Below are 27,917 nucleotides of genomic sequence, written 5' to 3' on the forward strand. Positions count from 1 at the left end.
AAAAAAAAAAAAAAAAAAAAAGGGTAAATAAATAAAGGCCAGCAAGATGCCTGAGTGGGTAAGGTGTATAAAGGCATTTGCTGCCGGTATTGGGTGCATGAGTTCAGTCCTAGAGACCCACACGGTAGAAAGCGATAGCCTACTTCACAGAGTTACCCTCTGTTCTGCATGTTGTCACACACACACCACACATAAGTGTTAAATATTGAAGGCCATCTAAGGCTGGAGAGACGGTTCTGTGATTGGGAGTACTTACTGCTTTTCCAGAGGACTCAAGTTTGATTCCCAGCAACCACATAGCACCTTCTCGACATCTGTTCCATGACATCACACACCCTCTTCTGGCCTCTGTGCATGTACCCATGGTGCATAGACATACATGGAGAGAAAACACTTACACACAGAAAATAATTTTTTTTAAAACCAGCACAGAGAAGTAGACTCACCAAATTTTCACCCCTAACCAAGAAGCTTTCCATAATTAATACCTGCTGGGAAAAAGAGAATCAGTTTTCTCCAATGGAGTGTCACCAGGTACATCACCACACTCCAGTGTAGGTCCAAGGCCTAGGAATGGTTGGCTAACACAAACTCCATGCTTTTAAATGTGTACTTTTTGTTTCATTTTTCTATTTTATTTTGTCTTGTTGGTGGTTTTTGGTTGATTGGTCTTGACCTTTGCTTTTTTCATTTTAAGTCTTTTTGTTGGTTTTTTTTTTTTTTTTTTTTTTTTTTTTTTGTTTTTTTTTTTTTTTTTTTTGAGCAAGAGACAAAATGAAGTTGGGTGGGTAGGGAGGTGGAAGGAAGCTGAAAGAGTTGAGGGAAGGGAAATATATCAAAAATATATTGTATGTAAAAAGTGATTTTAAAAGGTCATCTGCAAAGTTTGACTAGGCTAGCATCACCCATATTGTAAGCAACACAGTTGCTAGAAGGCTATGGGCAAGTTTCATCAAATTTCTAAGACAAAATTATTTTCAGCCTGAAATTTGACACCAAGCCAAACTTTACAAATATGAAGACAAAATAAAGACAAGATTTATTCAGTCCAGAAAATTGTCTCCAAGCAGGGCATAACTATACACTTATAAACACTCAGGAGGCTGAAGTAGAATTTTGACTTTGAGACCAGCCTGGGCTACATAGGAAGACCTTGTCTTAGAAATCCGGGAAAAAAAAAAAAAAGCTTTCTTTCATTTAATCTCTCATAGGAAATTATAGGGGATAACCTTAAAAGAGGGAGACATAAAAAAACAGTAGATTGGAGGCCAGAGAAATGGCTCAGTGAGTAAGAACACTGACTGCTTCTGAAGGTCCTGAGTTCAAGTTCCAGCAACCACATGGTGGCTCACAACCATCCGTAAAAAGAGATCTGATGCCCTCTTCTGGTGCGTCTGAAGACAACGACGGTGTACCCACATACATGAAATAAATAAATAAACATTAAAAAAAAAAAAACAGTAGATTGACTCTGTGAAGAAGTCCCCTTGGATTGGCTTTGTAATCACTGTTAAGGGCTTATATGAAAGAAAATCTACTATATTGCCTAGTATGTACTCGTGATGCCAATGCTGTTGTATAGGAATCTAACAGTTAGGGCCAGGCTATAAAGAGTGCTTGTTAAATTGCAAAACAGAAAACAGAACATTGGTGGTCCTCTCAGCATACAAATATACAAGAGTCATACACACTCACATGCACGCGCGCACGTACACACACACACACACACACACACATGCACACACATATCCCTTTCCTGCTGCACTAAGTTTTCTTAATGGGCTCAACAATGTAAAAACATAGCTACCAATAGGTGGGGGAAAGTCACAGAAAAAATATGTGGGCACTATTGACTTTCACAAAGTGAGGAGTTAAGACTATATTCAAAAACAGGAAAATAAAAGGGTTTATGTAAACGTAATCAAATGATGAAACAGTACAAAAGAAGGTGGTTAAAGAAGGAAGGGATGTAAGTGAGCTTTATCTTATTTTTAAGACATTGGATGTCTTGAGCTTAAATTATCAAAGGAAGTGCAAAACTAATTGCTTTTAAAACCTGTGTTGAGCAATGCATGGTGGCACATACCTTTAATACCCTGACTGAAAATACAGAGGCAGGCAGATCTCGACTTTGGGCCAGCCTGATCTATATAGTGAGTTACAGGCCAGCCAGGGCTACAAAGGAGGACTGTGTCTCATATATAAATAAACATGAAAACCTAGGTAACAGTGAAAACTTTCCACTCTAAGCTGTTCTGCCACTATCTGATTTGTTCCCCATGTGCATGTATTACTTTGATTTAGAAATAAAAAATTTAGGGAATAAAGAAATAGATCTTGGTCTAGAGAAAATAGCTCAGAAGTTAAAAGTGCTTACTGTTCTCGGTGAGGATTGGCTTTGATTCTCAGTACCCACATCATGTGCTCCAGATCTGGAAACTCCAGGAGCACCTACTCTCTTGCTCTTTCACATGCAGAGTGTCACATGCATATATCCAAAAATCTTAAAAAGAGAAAACTAAGTATTTCAGGCTCACAAAAGACTATTGTAGAATAAAGAAATAGATTGAAGTCATATTGCAAAGTACCTCAAATGTTAAGATAAAGCAGTGCATGAATTTGGGGAAGCTTGGAGAGGTGTTTGAGCAACCTGGTCATATAACTGGAGCTGAATGCTTTTCAGAAAATGTATCAAAAAAATGAACTAGACACAGGCAAGATGAGGTATTATGCATAATCATACTCATTTTTTTTACATGAAAGAGTAAAAGGTTACATCTGCATGATACTATTGGCAATGGAAGAAGTAAGGCTGAAAGGTCTTGCAAGCACTCTACTTGATATGTAGCTGACATTTCAGTATATATTTATTAACTGAAGAGATCAAAGGGACCCTGCATTTTTAGCGATTTAATTGATCTGAGAGGAAAGGAAGGGTAACCATCAAAGATGAGAATAGTAACTGCTGTTTATTCTGAGATCCATTCCCTGATTGTAGCCTACAATGTAACAGTTATCCTTGATCCTGTTTGCTTGCTGCAGTCTGCTAAATACTTCCTCTTTGTTTATGTTACATCCTTTTGAAAGGCATTGCAGTAGGTATTTGTTGTGGATTATAAGATGCAAAAATATTGTAACAGAATTAAATCACATGCCGCTTACCCAAGAAAAAAAATTATAAAATATATGCTATTATAGAATATAGTTCTTTATGGCCATATCATCTAAGGACATAAATGATTCTATAGAATCTATAGAAACTAACTGATACATTCTAGAATCTAACCAGCGAACTTGGCTCCATGAGTCAACTTTTACATTCCCTTATTAGTCTTTAAAATGCAATGTGATGGCACTTTGGGTATGGAGAAGAAAGAGAACTTCTTTTATGTGTGTATAATTTATGAATTGATAAACATATAAATACTGGTTCAATGATTATAATTTTGTTGTTAGGGATGTGCAACTAAGTGAAGCAAGACATAGATGACTAAAGCCAAGCATAATGGCTTATGCCGATAAATGCAGAATTTAGGAGGCTGAGGCAAGTTCAAAGACAGCTTAAATTGATAGTGATACTTGTTTCAAAAACAAAGACCTCAAAGCCTAGGGGCATAAGTCTGTCATTATTCTTAGGTGGAAAACCACCAAGAACATCCACCAGTCTTAGAGGAGTATCAGTGTACAGGCCTTGTTTGGAAGTTAGAAAACTAGAATTGAGTCCTGAGTCTGCAGCGTACGTATTGACTGTGCTCTGTAGCTCTCATTAATCTCTTTAAACTTTAGACTGCAGAGTATTCAAAGCAGTTTGCCTTTAAAAGATATGCTAAATTTCTCATGGTGAATGGAGTCAGAGGATGGGAAACACATGAATTCTGAAATGATTTTGCCTGATCATAGAATTTACTCTGTATTATTATCAGCCCTCAAAAACATTATTTGAAAAAGTCAGTTTGTCATGAAACATAAATGTAATATATGAGGTGGGAAAACACCTAATGCATGTTTGATGCAAGATAAAAATAAATACTTTCTGTAATTTTATCTAGATCTTATTTATCACTCCATCTTACTCATTTTTCTTTGGAAAGTTTTTTTTTTTCTTTTAATTTGGTCATTCTCTTCCTGCTTTTCTTACTGTAACTGCTCAGAAAGAGGGTAACACCTAAGAATCTGCTACATTAATTCAGCTCAAACACTTGACATAGAGCATTGTCATGAGAATTAAATAATGCTGGAAGTTTACAAAATACATGAAAATATTGGGGAAAATGTTATTGTTTCTAGAATTCTAAGACAGTCCAAAATGACTAAGCTGCCAAATAGTAGGCTAGCCTATCAACTGTACACTGCCTCTGCCTTAGAAAGAAAAATGGAAAGGGATATATTCCTATATAGCCTATCCATGGAGCTTCTTTTTCATTTTGCTGAACAGTTCCCGAAACTACATTTGGGTCTCTTGATGTAGTTTTTTGTTTTGTTGTTGTTTTGTTGGTTTTGGGTTTTTTTTTTTTTTTGAGAAATCTCTACTTAAATTATCAGTACTATTCTTGATTGGTAGTTTATTGGTTAGTCAACTTTTTATGGTACTGGGGTTGAACTTGGGGCCTCCCACATGTTAAGCAAGTATTCTACCACTGAGCTTATTGCCAGCCTTTTAAGTATATATGAGAAAATGCTAATGAAACCTTTGAATAAAATACTATAATCCTAAAAATAATGAGACCAGATATAGTGGCACATGCCTCTAATCTTAGTCCTCTGGGAGCTGAGGATCAGTAAGACCCTGAGTTTGAGTCTAGCCTGGATTACATAGTGAGACCCTAGCTCCAAAGACAAAAGTATTTATATAACACTTTTAGATTCTTCTGCCAGTACTTATACATGTAGAAAAAGCCTCATTTATAGTCAATAGAATGGAAATGACAATATTTATTTAATAGACTTGTACTTCTGGTTTTGTTGATATTTTTTGTTGCTGTTTTTGTCTATAACACACAGTATTTTATTGATTCATTTGTTCATCTCTACACAAATAGGTAATTGAAATTCAATGTATATGTTATATATTTTCTAGTATCCATGTTGGGCTTTAAAGATCCTTTTTAAAACTGAATGTGGTATTGCACACCTGTAATCCTAGCACTAGAAAAACTAAGGCAAAGGGATTGCCTATGAATTGGAGGCCAGCCTGATCTACATAATAAGACACTATCTCAAAATGTCCTTCCTCCCTAGGCCCAAAGAATTTTCAGTTTTATTGTATAAAACAGTCACCTCCATGTTTAATCCATATATCCAAATATTAAATCTTTTTCTGACCATAGTTAATAGCCCTTTCTCTCCTTTGAGGACGGGAAGTAACTTAGGTATTTCAAACCTAAAACTTAACTCTAGTTTCCCATTCTTCCTCAATATGCTTTCTTAGACAGCTGTGTGAAGGATAGAACCATGTTTACCCCAGAACAGTTTTCAGTCCCTCTCCCCAACAAACACGTCTTTAACATATAGCATTTGTTCCACCTGATATAGTCAGATGCCAGACACAGTACAGTACTCAGTAATCTGGTATTTTCAAATGTTCTCACACACTTTTGTTCAAAACTATCCTAATTATCTCCTATAGAAAGAATGAAGACTTGCAAATAATTAGTGCTAATATCATATAGAAGTTGATATGGCCTAATATTCTCTAACATTTAACTTGAAAGTATAACTTGTATATTTTCTATTTACTTGATAAGTCAGCAAAGAGTAGTTTTGTGTATTAATTCAAGAGATTCTTATATGCTATATTAAGATTATTTGGTTCCTAATGAGAGTCATTCTGGCTAATAATGTGTTGTCTCTTGATATTTACCTTAACAGGAAGAAGGCAGTATCAAAGAAATTGCAATCACACATCATGTGAAGGAAGGACATGAAAAGGCAGATCCTTCCCAGTTTGAGCTTTTAAAAGTATTAGGGCAGGGATCATTTGGAAAGGTAAGTCATAGTTGTTTGTTATAAACAAAGTTTATAGAAATTCCATAAAAGTATAAAGTAGAGTGCTAATCACACAAGGCTAGGGATAGAGGGATGATAGCTAATGAGTACCAACATTAGATACATAGAAGAAATAGAATCTCATGTTCTATAGCATAGTAGCATGACTAGAGCTAACAATAATTCATTATATATTTTATTAGAAGAGAGTTGAAGCTTCTCAGCACAAAAAGTTAACATTCGAGGAGCATAAGATCTTATTGTGTAGCCCAGGCAGGTCTTGAACATACAATCTTCCTGCTTCAGTCTCCCAAGTCCTGAGAATTACAGGCATGTAAAGATACAAAAATACTAATTACTCAGTTGTGGTCATTATACATTGCATAGATTTATCAAATTGCTACATTATACCCCATAAATAGTTATGTATCCATTAAAATATACAAGATGGGTCTGGAGAGATGATTCAGTCATTAAGAATGTCTGCTGTCCTCACAGATAGTGTAATCCAAACCCCTCATCTAGGAAACTTCTCTTTGTAAAAGAATAGAGAATATCACAACCAATAAAAATGTAGAGTAGTGTAGAGATGTATTCCAATTTACATTTACAAAACATTCCCTAGCCTAAGGCTCAGGGAGTATTTTGGAAGAGTGTGGTTAAAGATTGTAAGAGCCAGAGGATCAGAGTGTTTTCTGTGAGAATGTATCTTGACCAGGTTTGGTTCCCGGCACACTCATCGGACAGCTCACAACTACCTGTAACTCCAACTAACTTCAAGTACTCAGACACCCTCTTCTCTCCTCTGTGGAAACGTTCACAGCTGTAGACATAGATTAATATAAATTTAAAATGAAAATAAATATTTTATAAATAACAGAATATACATATGTATCCTAAAGAAAGAGATAGCTCATAAGATTTAGATTTAAAAGTTATAAAAAAGGCCTGGCATAATGGCACATGCCTTTAATCCTAGTATTCAGGTATGAGGATCTCTGTGAGTTCAGGAGCAGCCTGATCTACATAGCAACTTCCAGGACAGCCAGGACTATATAGTGAAACTATGTCAAAAAAAAAAAAAAAAGTTACAAGGAAAACGGGACCTGATGTCATGAGTTTATAATCCCAGCACTCAAAAGGTAGAGGCAGAAGAATGGTAGAGAATTTGAGGCCAACCTAAGCTGCATAAGACCCTATCTTAAAAGTTAAAAGGGACTGAATCCAAATTTAAAAGATGTTCAAATTTAAAAGGGGGTTGGTAATCCCAGCAACTAGGAGGATGAAATAGGATGATTGGCATGTGTTTGAAGGTAGCCTAGGCTATATAGTGAATCCAAGGCCAACTTAGACTAGAGTGAGAACCTTTCTCAAAAAGGAGAAGAGTTTTTAGGATTCATGGATGTTTTATCATGTTGGAAAACAAGTATTTTATGAAATGCTACCAGTATTTTTACCAGCAACATTTTCTTTTATATTTTTTACTTAGTATAGAAAAGATGAATAGAATTATTCAGAACTGCAGTAAAAACCTTAGTAAATTGGCAATGTTCATACTCATTTTATCTTTTAAGACTGTCCTGTTCTTGTCACCCCACTGGGGTATGTATATGGAAAGGTTGGTTGGTTTTGTTTTGTGTCTGATAGGGAGGTTCACCTTAGGGCTTCAGGGTATGACGTGCAAGCACACTATTGCTAAACTGCATTCCCAGCTCTCTTGTTTTTTAAATAATTAAAAGTCACAAGCTGCCGGGCGGTGGTGGCATACACCTTTAATCCCAGCACTTGGGAGGCAGAGGCAGGTAGATTTCTGAGTTCGAGGCCAGCCTGTTCTACAGAGTAAGTTCCAGGACAGCTGGGGCTATACAGAGAGAAACCTTGACTTGAACCCCCCACCCCCCCAAAAAAAGTCGCAAGCCATCCCCTTTATATAGTCTCCTCCCTTTTTTTATTGTTGTGATTATTGTTTTAAGACAGGGTCTCCCTCTAGCCCACCCTAGCCTTGAACTCACAACGATGCTCCAGCCTCCCTTTCCCACGATGCTACCACTTGATTTTTCTAGACAGAGTCTCAGCAGGAAAATATATATATATATTCTGAGATTGTACACAACTTTGACAGTGCAATCCTTCCTTAACACCTCTCTCTTAATAAAATGTTGGAAGATGTTATGGTCTGTAAGCATCAAAATGTCATTAGCAGATTTCTCTCTATTTTATTAAAGCTGTTTAGTAGCTATTTGCTAACACAGATAATTTGTTATGGTTGTTTAAGCACTTTTTTTTTAATGTCTATTTATTTATTTCATGTATGTGGGTATACTGTCGCTGTCTTCAGACTCACCAGAAGAGGGCGTCAGATCTCTTTTTGCGAGATGGTTGTGACCCACCATGTGGTTGCTGGGATTTGAACTCAGGACCTTGGGAAGAGCAGCCAGTGCTCTTACCCCCTGAGCCATCTCTCCAGCCCTGTTTAACCACTTTTAAACATAGAGCATACTTTTAATATAAATATAGACTCAATAGACAGCAGAATATAATGTTATAAGTTTAAACCCTAGGTCAGCCAGACTGAACTCACTTTTTCTTCTACTTATCACTATGTTACTTAATCTCTTGAAGACCTGTTTCCCTGTTCTAGCAAGTCATTAGATACAGCAGTTCACTGCTGTTGGATTCTAAACTGCCATCTCTTCGTACTACTCACTAATTGTTTTTCTCCATGCTCCTGTATTAATTGTAACTCACATGCTACTGACATCACAAAGTTATATTTACAATCTAAGTTTTTTCTCCAAGCTCTGAATTCTTTCCATAGCTACTCCTCACCTCCATTTATGCATGTCTCAAAGACTTTTTATTTCCTGCTTGGCATGTCTAAGACCAAACTCATAATCTTTCCTACCCCTAAACCTATCCTAGTTCAGTTTTTCTCTGTCACTATGAATGGCAGCCAGTTAAACAAACCAGAAACCAAAGAAGCATTCTTAACATCATCTCAAGTCTGCTCCTTCCTCCCTTTCCTTCTCCACCGCCAATCCCTGCCATGTCATACACCACCCCAGCCAATATGATTTGTCACCATATCCTGTTGATTTAGTAAATAATTTTGGAGTCATACGATCCTATCCTCCATTGCCACCACTCTAGCATATGCAGCCTCTACCTTTCCCCAGTCTAGTCAAAGTATTGTAAGAGTATCTTCCAAAAACTTTTTAACCTCAGTTATGTACATTAGAACTAGCATAAACTAATATTGTACCCCCCTTAACTCCTCAGCTGCCTTCCTTTGTTTTTATGATAAAGCCAATTTCTTAAAATTGCAGTGGAGCTCCTAAGTCTGACCCCTAGCCACCTCTAAAACACCAGTTTTTATACTTTTCAGCTGTGTTCTGACCCCGCTGGCCTTTAGTTTGGGCCTAAGCTTTCTTCACCTGATAGGCTCTTGAGCCTATGATCTTAGAGAAGACTTCCCTGTCACCCTACCTGTCATTCTCCCTTGTGACACCCTCTAAGAACATTATATACCTCTACTTTTTGACATTTACTGCAGTTGCATTTACTCATTTGCAAAATTGCTCATTGGATATCTCTCCCACTAGCCTAGAGGTTCCATGAGTAGCTCGATGCCTAACATCTAATTCTGAAAAACATTACTGAGTCATAGTGCTGACCTCACAGGATTATGGTGAGAATTAAATGATAGAAGGCCAGACACATAATATCTGGCATTAACCATATTGCCATACTGTTCAACAAACCAAATAAATGAGTTTAGTTTTATACATTAGGTTTCAGGGAACACGATATTTAAGTTCCAAGGAATTCGAATGCTTCTCCCTTTATTTCTGTAAAAGTATTTTAAATGCCTCACTATAAATAGCAAACATTAAAGTAGGGTGTCTTCTTTCTTACTCATCCTTAAAGGCCAGTGTAAACCAAGGAAACAGGATGACCTGTCAGAGCCTATAATAGCTGCGTGGGCAAGTGAGGACTCCTGCTGCTCTCACTGAGCTTGGAGGCTCTCTGGCTTAAGGAAACAATTAAAGAATTCCTTGAGCAGGTACCCAGAACTGGATATCTGACCTGGATCTTGTTCCACTGTGATGCCAGCCAAATGGTTTGACTTCTCTAAGCCCAGATTTGGGCAGCTATAAACTGGCATTGATTAGTAGGCCTATTTCCCCAGATTGTCATACTGCACTGCAGATGCTTTTGAAGGCACTGTGCAAGTTCAGAAGTGCTAAAAGTAGTTAAGAAGGTACTTTCAAAGAACTGCAACAAGTTTAGAAGCCGTATAAATTTTCCTTTTAGAATAGAATAAGGACACTGATAGGGCAGTCTCCTAATTAAGTTTACACAACTAGAACATATTTTTATTCATAGTTATTACTAATATCTGGTTGCCTTTAACATTTGAACAGCAGTGTACCTTAGAACCACCCTTATTAAAAAATACTTTTCTCCTCCTAGATTGGCTCCCCATAGTTGACTAAAAGAGCTGTTAGGTGGGGCTTAGTGCTGGCAGAGAGAACACAGTACAAGAGAGCACATTCTGCCTCGGGGGGTCCAGTGTCAGATGTGATGCTTTTCTTCTCTTCTTCCCACCTGTAGCAGCTCAAGAACACTGCTTTTAGTCAGGCATGGTGGCGGCTCACATCTAGAATTCCCAGCAGTTGGGAAGCTGAGGCTAGCACATTATTCTGAGTTCCACACCAGCTGGGGTTATACAGAATAAGACCCAAAACAGAATATGATCTCAAAAAGCAAAACAAAACAAAAAGAGGAGCACTGCTTGACTCTTGAATAGCTAGAGGAAATAGGTTAAAATTCAGGTTCAGAAGCTGGAGAGATGACTCAGTAATAGCACTTGCTACACAGGCATTGAGGCCCACAGTTCAAATCCAAAGCACCAAGGTAAAAAACCCAGTGTGGCCCTGTGCATCTGTGACCATAGCATTGTGAAGGGCAGAAACAGAAAGTCAGTATGGCTTGCTGGCTTTGGTCTCAAAGGAATTAGGTGGAGAATGATAGAACACTCAGCTTTCTGTTTATGGTCTTTCTCTATCATATACTACATGTACACACAAACACACACACACTATATTTCAGGTCTATTTTGCAGGTCTCTTTAATGCATAGTGGAAAAAGTCGAGAATGTAATAGTTAAAATGAATATGATGTGTTGATAGTGTTTGTATCAACTGTATTACAGAATAACTATGAGCTATTTAAAGCACATTTTATTTATTTTGCTTAAACCCTACACATCTTTACAAAATATCTTCAAATATTCAGAAATTGAAGATGCTAAATAATGATCCTAGGCCTTGTTCTTCATATTTTGATGTATATGATGATTTGCTGGTTAAAAAGTAAAAAGTTAGTGTTTCATTAAATATTTGACTAGTACTCTTTCTTCATTAGCAATGTTTTAAATTACTCTTTCTCTAGCAGTGACATAGATGTGTGTATACTTTTCATACACAAAAAAAGACTCTTCATCTGTGAATAATTGTGTCAACAGAAGTTTGTCACAAGATGCCCCAGTGTAAGAATTTTGATAGGGACAATTCAGAAGAACCCACCCCTCCCTGAGGATTCATAGACAGTTGATGTTTGCTCAGGAAGTGAGGCAAATTTTTAGTAGCATAGCCATTGGCAACTTGTCCGTGTTCCCATGAGCAGCCCTAATTAAACTCATTAGTCAAATATTTAATCAAACTTACCATTAAAAGACATCAAAATAGACAACTTAGGAGGGAGATGATGGCAAGAAGGTAATGGAGAAGGTGAATATGATTTTTTTAAAATACTAAAGAAGCAAGAACTTGTGATGTGGGACTGGAGCTATAGCTCAGTAGGAGAGTGTTTGCCTAGTTTGAATGAGACCTTAAGTTACAACCCTAGCACCCAGAAAAATTGAGAGACTCAGAAGAATTTTGTTTTGATAAAGCAGAGCCAACATTTCCTATGGTATACTTTGAATGTATGGAGTTATTCTTTAGCTGCTATATTCATAGTTGTTATTTGTCTTATTCTATATATTACATGCTCCTTGGAATCTAGCAAACAATAAAATGAAAAAGAATTATCTACTTACATTGAAATATCAATCTATAACTACCGCTTGAAGCTTAAATATTTTGGACAAAGTAAATCTATAATATAGTAGATTATATATGTATGTGTGTGTAAATATATGAATGGGTTTTGGCTATAATAAAGGCATCTGGTTTGTAATTCTTTGTACTGTTTACTTTCTGTCATTTAAATATAGGTTTTCTTAGTTAAAAAAATTTCAGGCTCTGATGCTAGACAGCTTTATGCCATGAAGGTATTAAAGAAGGCCACACTGAAAGGTAAGTGCTGCTGCTATTTGCCATGATCATATAACCTAAACAAACTGGAAGGGCTCCGTAGAGCTCATGTGACCCTGAGGCTACTTACTAACGTTCTGAATTGGCTCTTGTTAACACTTTAAATATAGACTGGCTTTTAGTGACTTTTTCCTACTGGACTAAGAATCATATTACTGTTAAGAGCAGGACTTGTCATGTTAGAAAGGAAAGACTATGAATTCTTCTTGGGCTGTAGGCAAGTAGAAGTTGAAAAGATTGAAACTGCATTTGATTAATTTTCAAATAATTAGTTGATATTTTTGGAAAACGTACTAATTACCTAGATGCAAAATAGGCTTAATATTTTAGTATTTTGTCATCCTGACCTCTAGTCTCCAAACAAGTTTCTGACTCTGATTTTTTTAAAAACTGTAATGTAAGACATGAGTCTGGTAGATAAAGAGACATTTCAAAGAGATACCCATAGATTTTCAATACTAAAATCTTCCTTTTATTTACTAGTACTGCTTACTTTGCTACATCTCTAGTTTCTAAATAGTTGAAGTGTTGATTCCTAATGCCAGGGGGGTTCTCTATACATGTAATTCATAAAGCATTAAAATACACAAGAAAATATCTGTATTGATCATTTATTATTTCTGGTGTTCTCAGTCATTCAGTGTAGATATGATGCCAAGAAATTTCACTATGTTCTAGAAGAAATAATTTTCTTTTGCTTTCATTTTCTTGTTCTTTTTCCTGAATACATTTTCTGCCCTATATATACTTTACTTCTGTGACATTACCACTTACTTGATTCTTGCTAGAACTAGGTAACCAAATTTTCAGCCTCCTAACTTTTTTTCCTTGGATATTTTACTTATTTACATTTCAAATGTTATCCCCTTTCCCGGTCCCCGCCCCAGAAACCCTCTATCCCATCCCCCCTCCTCCTGCTTCAGTGAGGATGTTCTCCCACCTCCCCGCCCTCAGTTCCCCTACACTGGGACATCTATCGAGCCTTCACAGGACCAAGGGCCTCCCCTCCCATTAATGCATAACAGGGCCCCTTCAGCTCCTTCAGTCCTTCCCATAACTCCTCCATTGGGGTCCCTGAAGCATCCTTTTATTTCCTGCCTTTGAAACTTTATGCTCCTGAATCCCATGTCATGAATTCACATAAGTGGAACTCTGGCAGGCGGTTCACAAAAGCAAGAGAAGATTCTTGTTCATATAGTTAACAAGATTTATGTTGTATGTAATATTTGAAGGAAATTACAAAACTGGAAATGTAAGGTACTTAAAAAAGAAATAAATACCCAAGTTCTATGAGAGAAAGCTATTGATCTTATACCCCCTTTATCTTTCTAATTAATTAGCTCAGCACCCAGATTCCAGTTGATTTGTACTTAAAACTTTACAAAATGATGCAAAGCTTTTGCTTGAAAAACACACCTTGAAGAATATTTTGGGAAAGAAAAATGAGAAAGGAATCCAATATCCAGGCTTATATACAGCAGTGATAATTTGGAAAAATAATGCAAATATAAATACTAAAATATATATTAAATTTATTGTATCTTTCACAAATATTGAGTACCTGGTATTCTATATGCTAAAGCCAGTAAGTATAACAATGGGAAATGGAAATAATGGTTTCACAAGTTATTTTTAAATATTTGAAAAACCATTAGTCTAGATTCTAAATCTTAGACCATAACAGACTTAACCCTGTCTAAATTTCATAATTATTTAATATAAAAATACCAGAAGGAGATGTACAAATCTCAACAAGCAAATTGACAATAAAAAATTTTAGGGACTGCAGAGAGGACTCAGTGGTTAAGAGTAGTAGCCAACCTTGCTGAGGATCTGGGTTCTATTCCCATCGCCCGCATGGTGGCTCACAAGTAGTTGTAACTCCAGTCCTAGGGAGTTACCCTTTCTAGTCTCCTCAGATATCAGGCACACAGGTGGTACCCAGACATACATACAAAATTTTACTGTGCACATAAATTTTTTTTTTTTTTTTTTTTGGTTTTCTGAGACAGGGTTTCTCTGTGTAGCCCTGGCTGTCCTGGAACTCACTCTGTAGACCAGGCCGGCCTCGAACTCAGAAATCCGCCTGCCTCTGCCTCCCAAGTGCTGGGATTAAAGGCATGTGCCACCACTGCCTGGCTGCACATAAATATTTTTAATTGACCTTTCATATAATGTAAAATAGTTTGAATGTGGAACAGAAAAATGTTGGACCTCAAATATTGTATTAATGTATGAAGTTGAGGTACTGGGGTGATGGATTAGTTTGTAAGCACTTACTGGGAAAGTGTAAGGACCCAAGTTGGGATCCCAGCACCAACACAAAAGCCTTGTGTGACCACATGCATGCCTTTAACCTCAGCAGTTTGCTGCAGAGAGTGGAGAATATCTGGAGTTCTCTAGCTATAGATTCAGTGAGAGTTCCCATTTTAAGGTAATAAGGCAGAGAGTGGTAGAGCAGGACACCTGACATCCTCCTCTGGCCTACAAACATGCGTGCGCACATATACACATACCCATACATATATATGTGCATACACCACATACACATCATATATACACACTCATACACAGAAAAAAAATACATATACAGAGTTGTCTAAGGTGCTCCTACTTGCTAAATCTGGGATAGTTTGACTACTACAATAATAATAGTAATAGTTTAATAAAGAAGAATCCGTAAATTAATGAAAAAAGGAAATCTCTTGCAGTACAATTGCAATTAGTAAATGTAAAACTAATGGTAAAGTTCATTGATAAGACATACTATTACAACCTAAGTAAAGGACTTTGAGTAAAAGTTGCTAAAGAATACAAATCTTTTAAGGAGGGGCTGGAGAGAAGAGGGTTCAGTGGTTAAACATGCTGTCTCCTCTTCCAGAGAACCCAGGTTCAATTTGCAGCACCTAACATGGTGGCTCACAACCATCTGTAACTCCAGTCCCAGAGGGTCTGCTGACCTCTTCTGACCTTTGTGGGCACTAAACACACGCAAGTTATGCAGAGACATATAAGCAGGCAGAAGACCCATACACATTAAAAAACAATCAAATAATATTTTTTAAATCTTTGAGGAAATGACTTAGTGGCTTAAAATAGAAATGCATATTAAATAATATGCATATTTAAATGCATACCAAATAATAATGCATTATTTCATATGATAGCACCATTAGAAAGCAGCTTTGCAATAGTGCAAAGTTATTAATGCTGCTAAATTAACCTGAGGAAATAGCATCACAAAATGAGTTCCTGTACTTGAAAATATTCACAGAAATATTTATAGTTATATATATTGAAAAACAGGAATGTTTGGAAAATTGACATATCATGTTAATAGAAGAGATGATTAAAATAAATGATCTTGAGCACTTGCTGCTCTTCCAGAATAGCTAGGTTCATTTCCTAATATCCACAAGGCAGCTCAACTGTTTGTTACTCTAGTTCCACGGGATTCGACTGACCTCTTCTGGCCTCCACAAGAACTGCATAAGTGTGGGACATGGGCATACAGGCAAACCACTCATACATATAAAATGCTTTACAGTTCTTTGTATGCAAGCAACTTTTCCTCTCCAGAAATCTATAGGTAAAAATCTTCTCTATCCTTGTGTCTTGAAATTTATTGAGTAGTATCTTTCAATGTGTAATGTAAAATTTCATCATACCGTATGTGGGGTGTTTCCTTTGAAACTAGGAACTCATATATTCTGGTTTTGTGGAAGTTTTTTGTTATGTATTCTTTATTTTGTAACACATAGTCTTTGAGTATGTTGTGCTTTCTGGATGGTTTTCTAAGTTTTATTAATTTTATCCTTTCTGGGATTTTGGCTTTTGCTTTGTTTTGATATTTAATTTTATCTTGTTTTCTAGGAAATTTCAAGCAAAACTTATGTTAATAATTGTTCTAAAACACAAAATTAATGAAGTTGGTAATTCAGACATGCCAAAGAGAATCCATAAAGTACTTCTTTTAAGTGAAAAGTTGACATGAGAACACACTCAAAGAAGTTTATTATTTGTTTTTATTTTATTTTATTTTATTTTACTGGGCCTAATGTATAAATTGGATTTTTTCATAAATCTGTATCTATATGGTTGGTATTTCAATGATGATAGGCAACCATGAAGAGTCTCAAAATGTAGACCTTATATCTAAGAGCTTGCTACTATTATTTTTCTATTAATGTCCTTTTGGTGGGGCTCTAGGAATAAGTATCTCATGCATTCCAGAAGTCTCTTTCCATTTCAAAGTTTCTACTAATACACTGAGTGGGATCAACTAGAAGTTAATGACATTAGATCAATTTAATGGGGAATTAGATTGGACTGTCAGCCTAAAAGACTTTATGCATCATTACTTAAAACAGTTTAATATAGATAGATAGATAGATAGATAGATAGATAGATAGATAGTCCTAGAAATACAAACAGCATTTTTTATTCACTCATATTCAACTCAAAGAGATTGAAATCTAATAACTATTAGAGAAATCTCACTTTGCCATCAAATATGCATTAACACTTTAGAAGTTATCTGATTAAAAAATACTATGTATTCTGGAGACTATTCGGGAAGAGGTTGAGAGAGGAGCGGACAAAAGAGGGTAATAGAGTAATGAGTATAATAAAAATATGCTACATGTATAAAATGTCATAAGGAAACGCACTATTTTATACAATGAATATATAATAATAAAAAATAAATCCTGGGGCTACAGAGATGGTTCAGCCATAGAGTGCTCACTCCTCTTGCAGAGGACTGGGGTTTGGTTCCCAGCACCCATGTCTGGCAGTTCATAACCTCTTATAACTCCAGCTCCAGGACACACATGTATATAGACACATACACACCACAGATAAGTAAAAAAAAATATTTAAAATTTTTAAATGAAATGTGAGTAACCAACATTCTAGATTATAGGATGACTTTTTTACATATAAAGAAAGGGGACCAGGTTAGAATTATTATAGTTCTGTCTGACAAAACAAAGAAATGTGTTAATGACGTATAGAAAGCTATCTCCATGACCAAGGTAACTCAAAGCTACTAAGCTGTAGTTCTTCATTTCTAAATGAGTCTTCTTTTGTTGAGCATGGTGGTGCCTTCCTGTAATTCCAGAACTCAGGAGGTAGAGGAAAGTATCTCCAGTTTAAGGCTACCACAGACTACATACTAAGACCTTGACTAAAAAGGAAGAAAACAAAAAGCTTCTCATTGTTGAAGATGGAAAGGGTACATACAATGGATATGTTGCTGTGTGTTTTAGGCAAAGGAGTGGTATTTAAATGATGACTGAACTTCGTGAACTCTTAAGAGCTAGAATTTTAGAATTCAACTTTAATGGGAACTAATCACAAATGATATAGTTAACTAAAATTAAGGAAAAAAGACTTAGACCAGGATAAAACAGAATTATCAGCCAACCATTATGATAAGATTCATTCACATAAAAATAAACATGGCCTGTTAGATACAATAAAGATGACAATATAATGAAATCACAGATTGATAATTAATTTGATACATTAGCTGAATGTTTCAATTAAAAGGCAGAGCTGCATAGCCAACAAGAAGAATTGATTCCTATTCTTGACTCATTAATTTCAGTTGGGTGGAAGATAGTATGGAGAAAGCAGTGGATGTTGTCGTTGTTGTTGTTGTTATTATTCTTATTATTACATATTATTACATGTTTATTTCATGTGTGTGATGGGGCTTGCCCAGGGATCAAGTGAGGAAATCAGAGGACAGCTTGCTAGAGTTGGTTCTCTCCATCCACTGTGTGGTTTCCAGTGATCAAAGCAAGGTTATCGGGCTTAGCAGTAAGCACCTTTACCTACTAAGCCATCTCTCACTGGCTCTTACTTGTTTGCTTTTTCCCCAGGAGTCTTATTGTTTTGTTTTGTTTTGTTTTGTTTTTTTAAATATCTCTGGTTCCCTTAAATTGAGAATAAAACTAACTTAAGTTTCACATTGTCTCCTCCACCCCATCTTTCTTTTTTGTCTTAATCACTAACATAAATGTTAAAAGGTTTTGTTGTTGTTTTGGTTGTTTGGTTTTTTGTTTGTTTGTTTTATTTTTTTGAGACAAGAATCTGGTGTAACATAGGTTAGACTCAAACTCACCACAGAGCTGAGAATAGCTTTGAACACCTAATGCTTCTGCCTCCACCTCTGAAATACTGTGATTGCAGACACATGCCATTATATCTGACTTTCAGAATGTTTTCCAATCATTTACTAAATTCTCACCCCTCCTCTATATTCTGAGCCCTTTGATGTACTTCTTGCTCTAATGCCAGCGGGAAACTTCTCCTTAATCATATTCACACTCCTGCTTTTTGATATAATAGTGGTAGTATCCACTACTTAAATACCTCTTACACAGTAGGCTTTGGTTATTAACTTTATCCAAGTGATCACAAATTCAACAATACAGTCAAATTACCCAACTTTATAACTGAAAGGTAACTGATGTTCCCGAGAGTTTACATAAGTAACCTACTCATGATTATACAAATTTAAATCCATATCTTTCTAATTAAAAAGAATAAAAACCTTTGGGCTTTCACCTGTACAACATTTCCAATCTACCTTTCCTCCCTTTTTTCTCCCTCCCTCAAAATAGACCTCTATATATATATCCTTTATCATATCTGCCACATTTCCTCAATCTTTTACAAAGTCTGCTACATTTTATAGAGACTTGATGAACATTTATTGAGGTGATAGGGTTAGTAAAAGTATTGAAACCTATCTCAGGTTTTTGTTTTAATAGTTCATGAAATGCCTTATTTTAAAGAACTCTCATGCTTGTTACCATTTTCTACAACTCCCACTAAACTGTTTCTAAACCCAATACCTAATATATCTTATATATTTTTAACTTAAAGCATAGAGTTTTTAAATACAGTTACTTTTGATTATGTAATATAGTAAAAGTTATTTTTAAAGATTTTAAAAATTCAACAGCAATAAAAATTCATGTTTTAAGCACATAAGAAAATTTAAATTTAAAATGGGATCTAAAAATAATTTGTTTTAATATTATCTTTAAAAATACTTATATTGTATCACGTGTGCAATCTTTTATAGTTCGAGACCGTGTTCGGACAAAAATGGAACGTGATATCTTGGTAGAAGTCAATCATCCTTTCATTGTCAAATTGCATTACGGTAAGTTCTGAACCACCTCTCATCCCTTTCCCTTGATTCTTTCACCCTCTGAGTATATTCAGATATACTAAAATATAGATATAACACTGCAGCAGCATTTTATATTCCATTTGTGTTGGCCCAAAGTGAAGACAAGAAAGAGGCCAGTATCAGCATCCTAAAACTTCAACCACCTGCCTTTCTTTTTCTCTGAAAGTGAAGTGCTACTTCTCAGTGTGTAAAAGCATAGAATCCATAGACTATGTGATTGGATATAACCAATCCATGCTGTGGCATAGTTTTGTATTTTAGATCATGGCTAAAGAAATCTTTCTGAATAAATAAGACAATTAATAAAAAAAAAAGAAAAGAAAATCTTTCTGTGAGTTTTTCTTACTGATAATGTCTTTTAAATGGTAGCATTCTTGAGAGACTCTTGCCTGTAGAAGTCTTTGGTCCATATTAAGAAACTGTCTAGCCGGGTGGTGGTGGCGCACGCCTTTAATCCCAGCACTTGGGAGGCAGAGGCAGGTGGATTTCTGAGTTCGAGGCCAGCCTGGTCTACAGAGTGAGTTCCAGGGCTAAACAGGGAAACCCTGTCTCAAAAACCAATATATATATATACATTACATATATATGTATATATATATATATGTATATATATATGTATATATATTTGTGAATGAATTGACTTAATATAAGCTACAAAAGTAAACTACAATGGTTTAAACAGACATTTTGTTTCTTCATTCAGCTTTTCAAACTGAAGGGAAGCTGTATCTTATTTTGGATTTTCTCAGGGGAGGAGATTTGTTTACACGCTTATCCAAAGAGGTATATAATTAATGTCTATTCTTTAATTTTATTTCTACTCATTCTATTTCAATTAAAATTTTATTTCAGTATTGCGTGTATCATAATTTCTCTTATAGTACAGAATTCTGTCATTCAGGAAACTGAGTCAGAAAAAAATGTTTCCCTATCTCGTGAATTTATACTGAAAGCAGCGCTTTACATGAAAAACTTACCTTAACTCTGCTGCTTTCACGTTTTTTTGGAATTGCTAATAGAGCAATAACTGTCCTTAATCATTAGTACTATCAATTCAGCATTTATTCTCTAGTTCATTTTTCATTTCTAAAATGTTAATAGGCTAAAATTATATTTCTACTACAGGGCATACTTAACATTTAGCTTATGACTATACTTGACTGATTAAATCATTTTGCAAATTTCTTTTATGAGTAAATTGTAACTAAATCTATATCTGATTAACATATTTACAAATGGTTTGAATAGTTAAAGTCTTATGTAGAACCTTACATAAAAATCATAGACATAAAAAGAAAATAAAGTTAGAAATATTATTTTGTTTTAGGTGATGTTCACAGAGGAAGATGTCAAATTCTACTTGGCTGAACTTGCACTTGCTTTAGACCATCTGCATAGCCTGGGAATAATCTATAGAGACTTAAAACCAGAAAAGTAAGGAGCCATGCTATTAAGTTGAATTGAATGTGATACAGTTGTAAAATAGGTCATAAAATGTAGTAACTTCATTATAGTGCTATACTTCACATGTCTGCTAACATTATATGATCTTAAACTTTTAAACTATTTACTCAACACTATTAACCTATTTTCATTTACTTTGTTTGTTTGTTTGTTCATTTGTTTTGAGACAAGGTCCATCTATGTACCCCTGGCTGTCCTGGAACTCACTATGTAGACCAGGCTGGCCTCGAACTCAGAGCTCTGCCTATCTCTGCCTCCTGGGTGCTGGGATTAAAAGAGTGCACTATCACTGCCCAGCTTTCCTGATTTTCATTACATTCCTTGATTTTTAATGAGGTTAAGGTCTATGGGGTGGCAGTTTGTATTTATGGCTTTTCTATTCATGGCTTCAACTTTGTTTTTGAATGTCATTTTTCCCATTGACTTAAAAGAGAAGTTTACAAATTAAAAAAATACCTCCAATTCTTTATTTTGTGTGGACATGCACATACACAGTGGTGTACATGTGGAAATCAGAGGGCAACCAACAACAGTCAGTTTTCCTGGGGATTGATATCAGATTGGTGGCAAGTACCTTTACCCACTGAGTCATGTTGCCAGCCCAAAACTAAGAATTCTAGCCATTTATCCAGGAACAGTTGAACATTCACATAGTCACATCTCTTGGGAAAACTGAGGCAGGAGGATTACTTGAGCACAGATCTGATGCCATCCTAGAAATGTATTGAGATCCTTATCACAAAAAGGCAAAAAAAGAACTTTAATTGTTTCATATATATTACAACTTTTTATTATAAATGTATTTACATTGTTTTAATCTAGACACATTTTTTTTCTCATTGGGCCAACTAGTCTTTTGTAGTTTCTCTCAAGACTTATTAGTAGAAGAGTTTTTCCCAATCTCAGGATAATATTTTTCTTCTAATTGTACTGTTTCTTTCTTTTACTTAGCTCTGTAAAGAATGATATAAAGCTAACCCTTTCTCGAAAATGCTGCTTATTGAAATTTTCCTCTTAGCCAGGCCTGGTGATGCATACCTTTATTCCTAGCACTTGGGAGACAGAACTAGCTGGATCTCTGGGGACAGCCTGATCTACATAGAAAGCTCTGGGACAACCAGGACTACATAGAGAGACCTCTGTCTCAAATAAAAAGAAAAGGAAAAAGAAAGAAATTATATTCTTAAGTTTTCAATTTATAAATGTGAATTTAGCAAACTTTCCACAGCTCTTACAGTGGCATTCATCAAGAAGCTGATATTTCATATAATATGCATACAGGAGTTGTTTTGTTTTTCTTTTTCCAATATATAAAGAATGATTTTAAATAACTTTATTGAAGTGAGAGCCACATGTCATTTAATTCATCCATTATAACTATATAAGTTAGCCAAGCACATACCTGTAGACCTAGTACTCAGAAGATAAGGTGAGAAGATCACCTGAGTCCAGGTGTTCATGACCTGCCTGTATGACATAGCCAAGACCCATCTCAAAAAATATAAGCATCTTTGGCTGGAGAATTGGCTCAGCAGTTAAAAGTACTTGTAGCTCTTATAGAGGACCTGGATTTGATTCTCAGCACTCATACGGAGGCTCACAACCATCTGTAACTCCAGTTCCAGGAAATCCAGTGGACTCTTCTAGTCTCCATGTGCACCAAGCATGTACATGGTGCATATGCATAGATGCAAGCAAAATGTTCATATACATAAAATAATAAAATAAATAAATCTGTAGTCCCAGCGCTTGGAAGGTTGAAGCAGGAGGAAGACTTTGAGCACAAGTAAGATAATTGATATTGTCTGAAAAAAAGAGAGTTTAGATTGAATAGGTACTTCATTTCTAGTATGTATGGATAAGAAGATTTAGGTAGGACTGGAGAGATGGCTCAGCTGGTAAGAGCACTGACTGCTCTTCTGAAGGTGCTAAGTTCAAATCCCAGCAACCACATGGTGGGTCACAACCATCTGTAATGAGATCTAATGCCCTTTTCTGGAATATCTGAAGACAGCTGCAGTGTATTTACATATAACAATAAATAAATCTTAAAAAATTACATTTATTTATTTAAAAAAAAAGAAGATTTAGGTAGAAAAGCATTAAAGCACATTGAAAAAGTATAGCTTGTTTAACTCATGGCCAGAAGCAACCATTCAGAGTGAATATATATGGTCAGCTAACAGTTGAGTAATTTCCTGTTCAGCTTCTGTACATCTCTGTGTAGAGTGCTTTAAAGACATTTTCTGACTTTGTTTTCTTGCAGCATACTTCTTGATGAAGAAGGTCACATCAAGTTAACTGGTAAAAATCCTCATTTTATTAAAATATTCTCTCCTGTATTTCCTTTAAGGTTGATTATGATAAAAGTTTTGAGTAGCAACTATTAAATTTTAAGTTAATATTTCTAAATATAAATAAGTATTAGAATTCAGAGTTTAAATTTTATGTAAAATACTTTGGATATTTATGAATTCAAAATTGATTTTGGCAGATTTTGGCTTAAGTAAGGAATCTATTGACCACGAGAAGAAGGCTTATTCTTTTTGTGGCACTGTGGAATACATGGCTCCAGAAGTAGTTAATCGTAGAGGTCATACTCAGAGTGCTGACTGGTGGTCTTTTGGTGTATTGATGGTAAGATTTGAATTTTGGAATTTTAGGGGGTGAAAATTACTTTATTTTTTAAGTGAGCTTTACCAGGGCATATTATGAGGGAAAACGAGTACTTCAATTTTCAGTATTTTCTATTATAAATACTAAGTAAGCAAATCAAATGATTGCCTGAAGGGTAGGACTAGGGAACCTATTGGTTGCTCCAAAATAGATTTCCTTTGATTTTTTTTTTTTTTACATATGTGTCCAACTTGCAGTCCATGGGCTGCATGTACTCCAGAATGTGTATGAATACAGCCCAATACAAAATTATAAACTTACCTAAAACATTAGGCGAATCGGGTTTGGGGGTGTACCTAATTGACTTGATTTTGTAGTTCTCAAAGCATGAGCTTTATAAATGACAACTCTGTGTTACAGTATCATTAGGTTAGACAAACCTGAAGGCATTAATAATGTTTATCCTTACACAGAGAAACCCTTTCTAGAAAAAAAAATAATGTTTATTCCTTGTAAAAGCCTCTTAGAGAAGTCTGTTAATAATATCCCCTCTTAAAGCTTAATCAGAAATTGAAGTCTTTTAGACTAGTCACATATTTACATTTTCAAATGCCATTTAAAATATGGTTGATTTCTGCAGAATTGTATAGTTATTTATATTTTGTGAACTATCAAAAAGCTCAGTAGAAACTTAATGTTTATTTTAAAAACTATATTTAGGGCTGGAGAGATGGCTCAGTGGTTAAAAGCACTGACTGTTCTTCTAGAGGTCCTGAGTTCAAATCCTAGCAACCACATGGTAGCTCACAACCATCTGTAATGAGATTTGATGCCCTCTTCTGGTGTGTCTAAAGACAGCTGCAATGTACTTATATATAATAAGTAAATAAATCTTTTTCAAAAATAAAAACAAAAACTAATCTATTGTGATATAGTTTGCCTATTCAGTAATACTCTAATAGAATGATTTTATGCAGTTTTAAATAAAAGAAAGGAGAAAATGTCTTTATATATAGCACTTTTAACCTCTGGTCTTGAAAGATTATACTTCTTGGCTAATATCTGTTTTACCTTTCTGTAGTTTGAAATGCTCACTGGTACACTACCTTTCCAAGGAAAGGATCGTAAAGAAACAATGACTATGATTCTTAAGTAAGTACTCCCAATGAATGTGTTTTGGTGAGGTTTTAAAATAAATGCTTCAGGGGGCTGGAGAGATGGCTCAGGGGTTAAAGAGTACTGACTGCTCTTCTGGATGTCCTGAGTTCAATTCCCAGCAACCACATGGTGACTCACAACCATCTGTAATAGGATCTGATGCTCTTTTCTGGTGTGTCTAAAGACAGCGATGTACTCACATTAACTAACTAAATAAATAAATAAGTAAATCTTTAAAAAAATAAATGCTCCAAACTAAAGATAACTACATATATACATGTCTTTGTTTACCCTACTCCTAGGCATATACTTAATGTTTATGTGACAGTGTACTCAAGAAATGTAAAGATCTTTAAGTGTAAAGATGTTCAGAACAATGTTATTGGTGATAGTGGACACTGTAGTAGTAATAAGAGAGTAGATTGTAATAATACTCATATAGTTGAGTCTCTATTTCATTCCTCTGTGTTGTATTTCTTTATCTAATATTATACAAATATAAAATGATTGGGTTTTGTTTGTATTTTGAGACAGAGTCACTGTGCAGCCCAGTCTAGTCATGAATTCATGATTGTTCGATCTTCTCCTCAGCACTGAGATCTACATACATGTACCACTATGCCTGACTAAAACAAGTCTTGACTCAGGAGTCATAAAAGCAGGTTCAGGCCTTTATGTGAGCATAGTATGCCATATAGCAAAGAAAATGGACATGCCACAATTACGTTCAAGAAATAAGGCTTAGAACCAAAAGAATCAATTCTGTGATACTATTTATAAAACTTACAAAGTAGCAAAAGTAAAGCATATTTTAACGTCTATAATCAGATGGTAAAAGTAGAGACAAAATAAGAAAAAGGTGATTCTGTTAGATGATATTTTCTGGTAATGCTATCATTCTTGGCCCAACAGCTATTTATTGAGCTGTGTACTTTGGATGAGCATTTGTTTGCTTTGACAGGTTTTTGGCATGGTATTCTGCACAATAAAAAGGTTAAAAAGTACATATTACATATAAAAAGGTTAAAAAGTACATAATACATATTACTAAATAAATGTTCACTGAACTCTATCAAAATTTCATTGCCTACCCTGTAGTTTCAACTAGCACTCTCTAGTGTTTAATAAAAAAGCCAAGCCTTTTTCTTTGACCTGGCTTTCCTTTCCACTTACTGCTTCTTCTTTCATCCTTTCAACAAAGCCTCCTTTAGTGTAGTCGTTGATTTTTGTTACCATTCTAAAGCTTATTTACTCCACAGCCTATTTGTTCATAGCTAGCACTTGACTAAAACTGTTTTTCATTTGATTGTGATTGCCCTTCTAGTGGCTAAATCATGACCGGTTGTCAGAAGTCAATCCTTTTCTTCACTCATATGAATTCAACAAGTTACAGAGTACTTGCTACAGTAGTGGGAATGTAGAATGAACAATACTGAAAAGATCTTCAGTGTCTCACAGACCTTCTGTTCTTGTGGAGGAAGTATAGAATTGATGCTTAAGTAAAGATAATGTTAGCTGCTGTGGGATATTATCTTAGGGTGGACTTACTTTTTGTTAGTGACCAGTATGAAGGAAAAATAAGGAGGTATTTTACAAGAGAGAATTAAGGAAAGTTTCTCCAAGGAGTGTTTAACACTGTTAGCAGGTACACTCACACACACACACTAGCTGTCTTGTTAGTTATTTCCTACTCTCATCTGTTTGTCTTATCTCTCTAACTGTTGTTCTTTTGCTCTGTTTTTGTTTTGGTTTTGGGTTTTTGGTGGTGGTGTGGTGTGTGTGTGTTATTTTAAGCTAGAAAATGTCTCATTATGTAGCTCAGACTGGATCAAATTTTATTCTCTGTCTTCAGCCTCCTGAATGTTGGGAATATAAGCATGTGCCACCATACCCAGCTATTCTTATACATGTTTTTTGGGAATGGTAGGATTCAAGTATTAATAGGTTTTCTCATCCAAAAGTGGCTTGGCATCGCATCATATAAAAGAGTGTAATTACTTTGGTAGGACTGCCAATCAGTTGGGACTTCAGGTGTGTTTGTATGAATGAGGCTGTTCCTGATTTGCTAATTTTCAGAGATAACAATGATCAATCAGTTGACATGGAAGTTTTCCAGGCAAATTGTCATTGATAATTGAGTGGATTTAAAACCAGTTCTGTGATTCCTTAATTACCTTGGTTATATAACAATTAGTCTACTTTGAGAGCTGTGCCAATTTCTTTTTCCTAGTTTTTGCTTAAATTCTTGTTTTTGTGATGTAATTTGATTGGTTTTGTAGTTCTGACAGTCTCACTGTGTAGTCCAGACTGATCTGAAACTTAATGCTAAGTATCCTAGATACTTTCAAATCCTCCTGCCTCAGCCTGTAAAAGTATTAAGTATGTACCATCATACTTGAGTATCCAAACTTCTTGATACTATTATTTGATGGCGTATAATATATACTCCCTATTTCATTAAGTCAGAGGCCTTATAATATGTAATTGTCTCGCTTTGATTCCAGCTGAGCCCACCATGATAGTTTCCTGTCAAATATTGTCTGAACATTGTCTGATGTTACTATGTAACATGATGTTACTATGTAACAGATGTATCTATAATCTGTTAATAGTCATTACTTTAAAAATCTTTTAAAGATTCTAACAGGTGATTCTTCTATTACTGTTTTTCCTCAACTTATTGGCTGGTATTTCATAAAACAATGAACTTTTCTTCATCAAATAAGCAGCATGATTAACCAGTTGTGGTTGGTTGATTGGTTGGTTGGTTGGTTGGTTGGTTGGTTGGCTGGTTGGATGGATGGTTGGTTGGTTGGTTGGTTCTTGGTGCTGGAATTGAACCTAGGGCCCTGTACATGCTAACATATGCCCTAACTCTGAACTTTCCTCCCAATGTGTATTATTTTTAATATTCAAAATGCTCTTTTTCTAACCACCCCTTAAATTATCTTCTCACCAGGATTCCATCTCTGATGTGTTTTTCTCCCTCCCTTAACTCTCTGTATTCAGTTCCCTGACTTCAGCCTTTCCTTCAACTACTCTCAAACTAGTTTTTACCTTCAAAGTATTCTTTCTTTTCTTTTCTTTTCTTTTTTTTTTTTTTT

General features: G+C 35.4%; 1 protein-coding gene across 1 annotated transcript in view; it reads left to right on the forward strand.

Moving 5' to 3' along the window:
• Rps6ka3 (ribosomal protein S6 kinase A3) overlaps positions 1-27,917 on the forward strand; it is an 82,641-nt gene that overhangs the window by 24,481 nt on the left and 30,243 nt on the right. The window contains exons 5-12 of the mRNA XM_031370118.1: positions 5,869-5,985; positions 12,266-12,347; positions 19,465-19,545; positions 20,279-20,358; positions 20,903-21,009; positions 23,306-23,343; positions 23,534-23,676; positions 24,737-24,807. Of these exons, the coding sequence (XP_031225978.1) occupies positions 5,869-5,985; positions 12,266-12,347; positions 19,465-19,545; positions 20,279-20,358; positions 20,903-21,009; positions 23,306-23,343; positions 23,534-23,676; positions 24,737-24,807 (719 nt within the window). The remainder of the gene's footprint in view (positions 1-5,868; positions 5,986-12,265; positions 12,348-19,464; positions 19,546-20,278; positions 20,359-20,902; positions 21,010-23,305; positions 23,344-23,533; positions 23,677-24,736; positions 24,808-27,917) is intronic.

This window comes from Mastomys coucha, chromosome X (genome assembly GCF_008632895.1).
Source record: "Mastomys coucha isolate ucsf_1 chromosome X, UCSF_Mcou_1, whole genome shotgun sequence".
Taxonomy (NCBI): domain Eukaryota; kingdom Metazoa; phylum Chordata; class Mammalia; order Rodentia; family Muridae; genus Mastomys; species Mastomys coucha.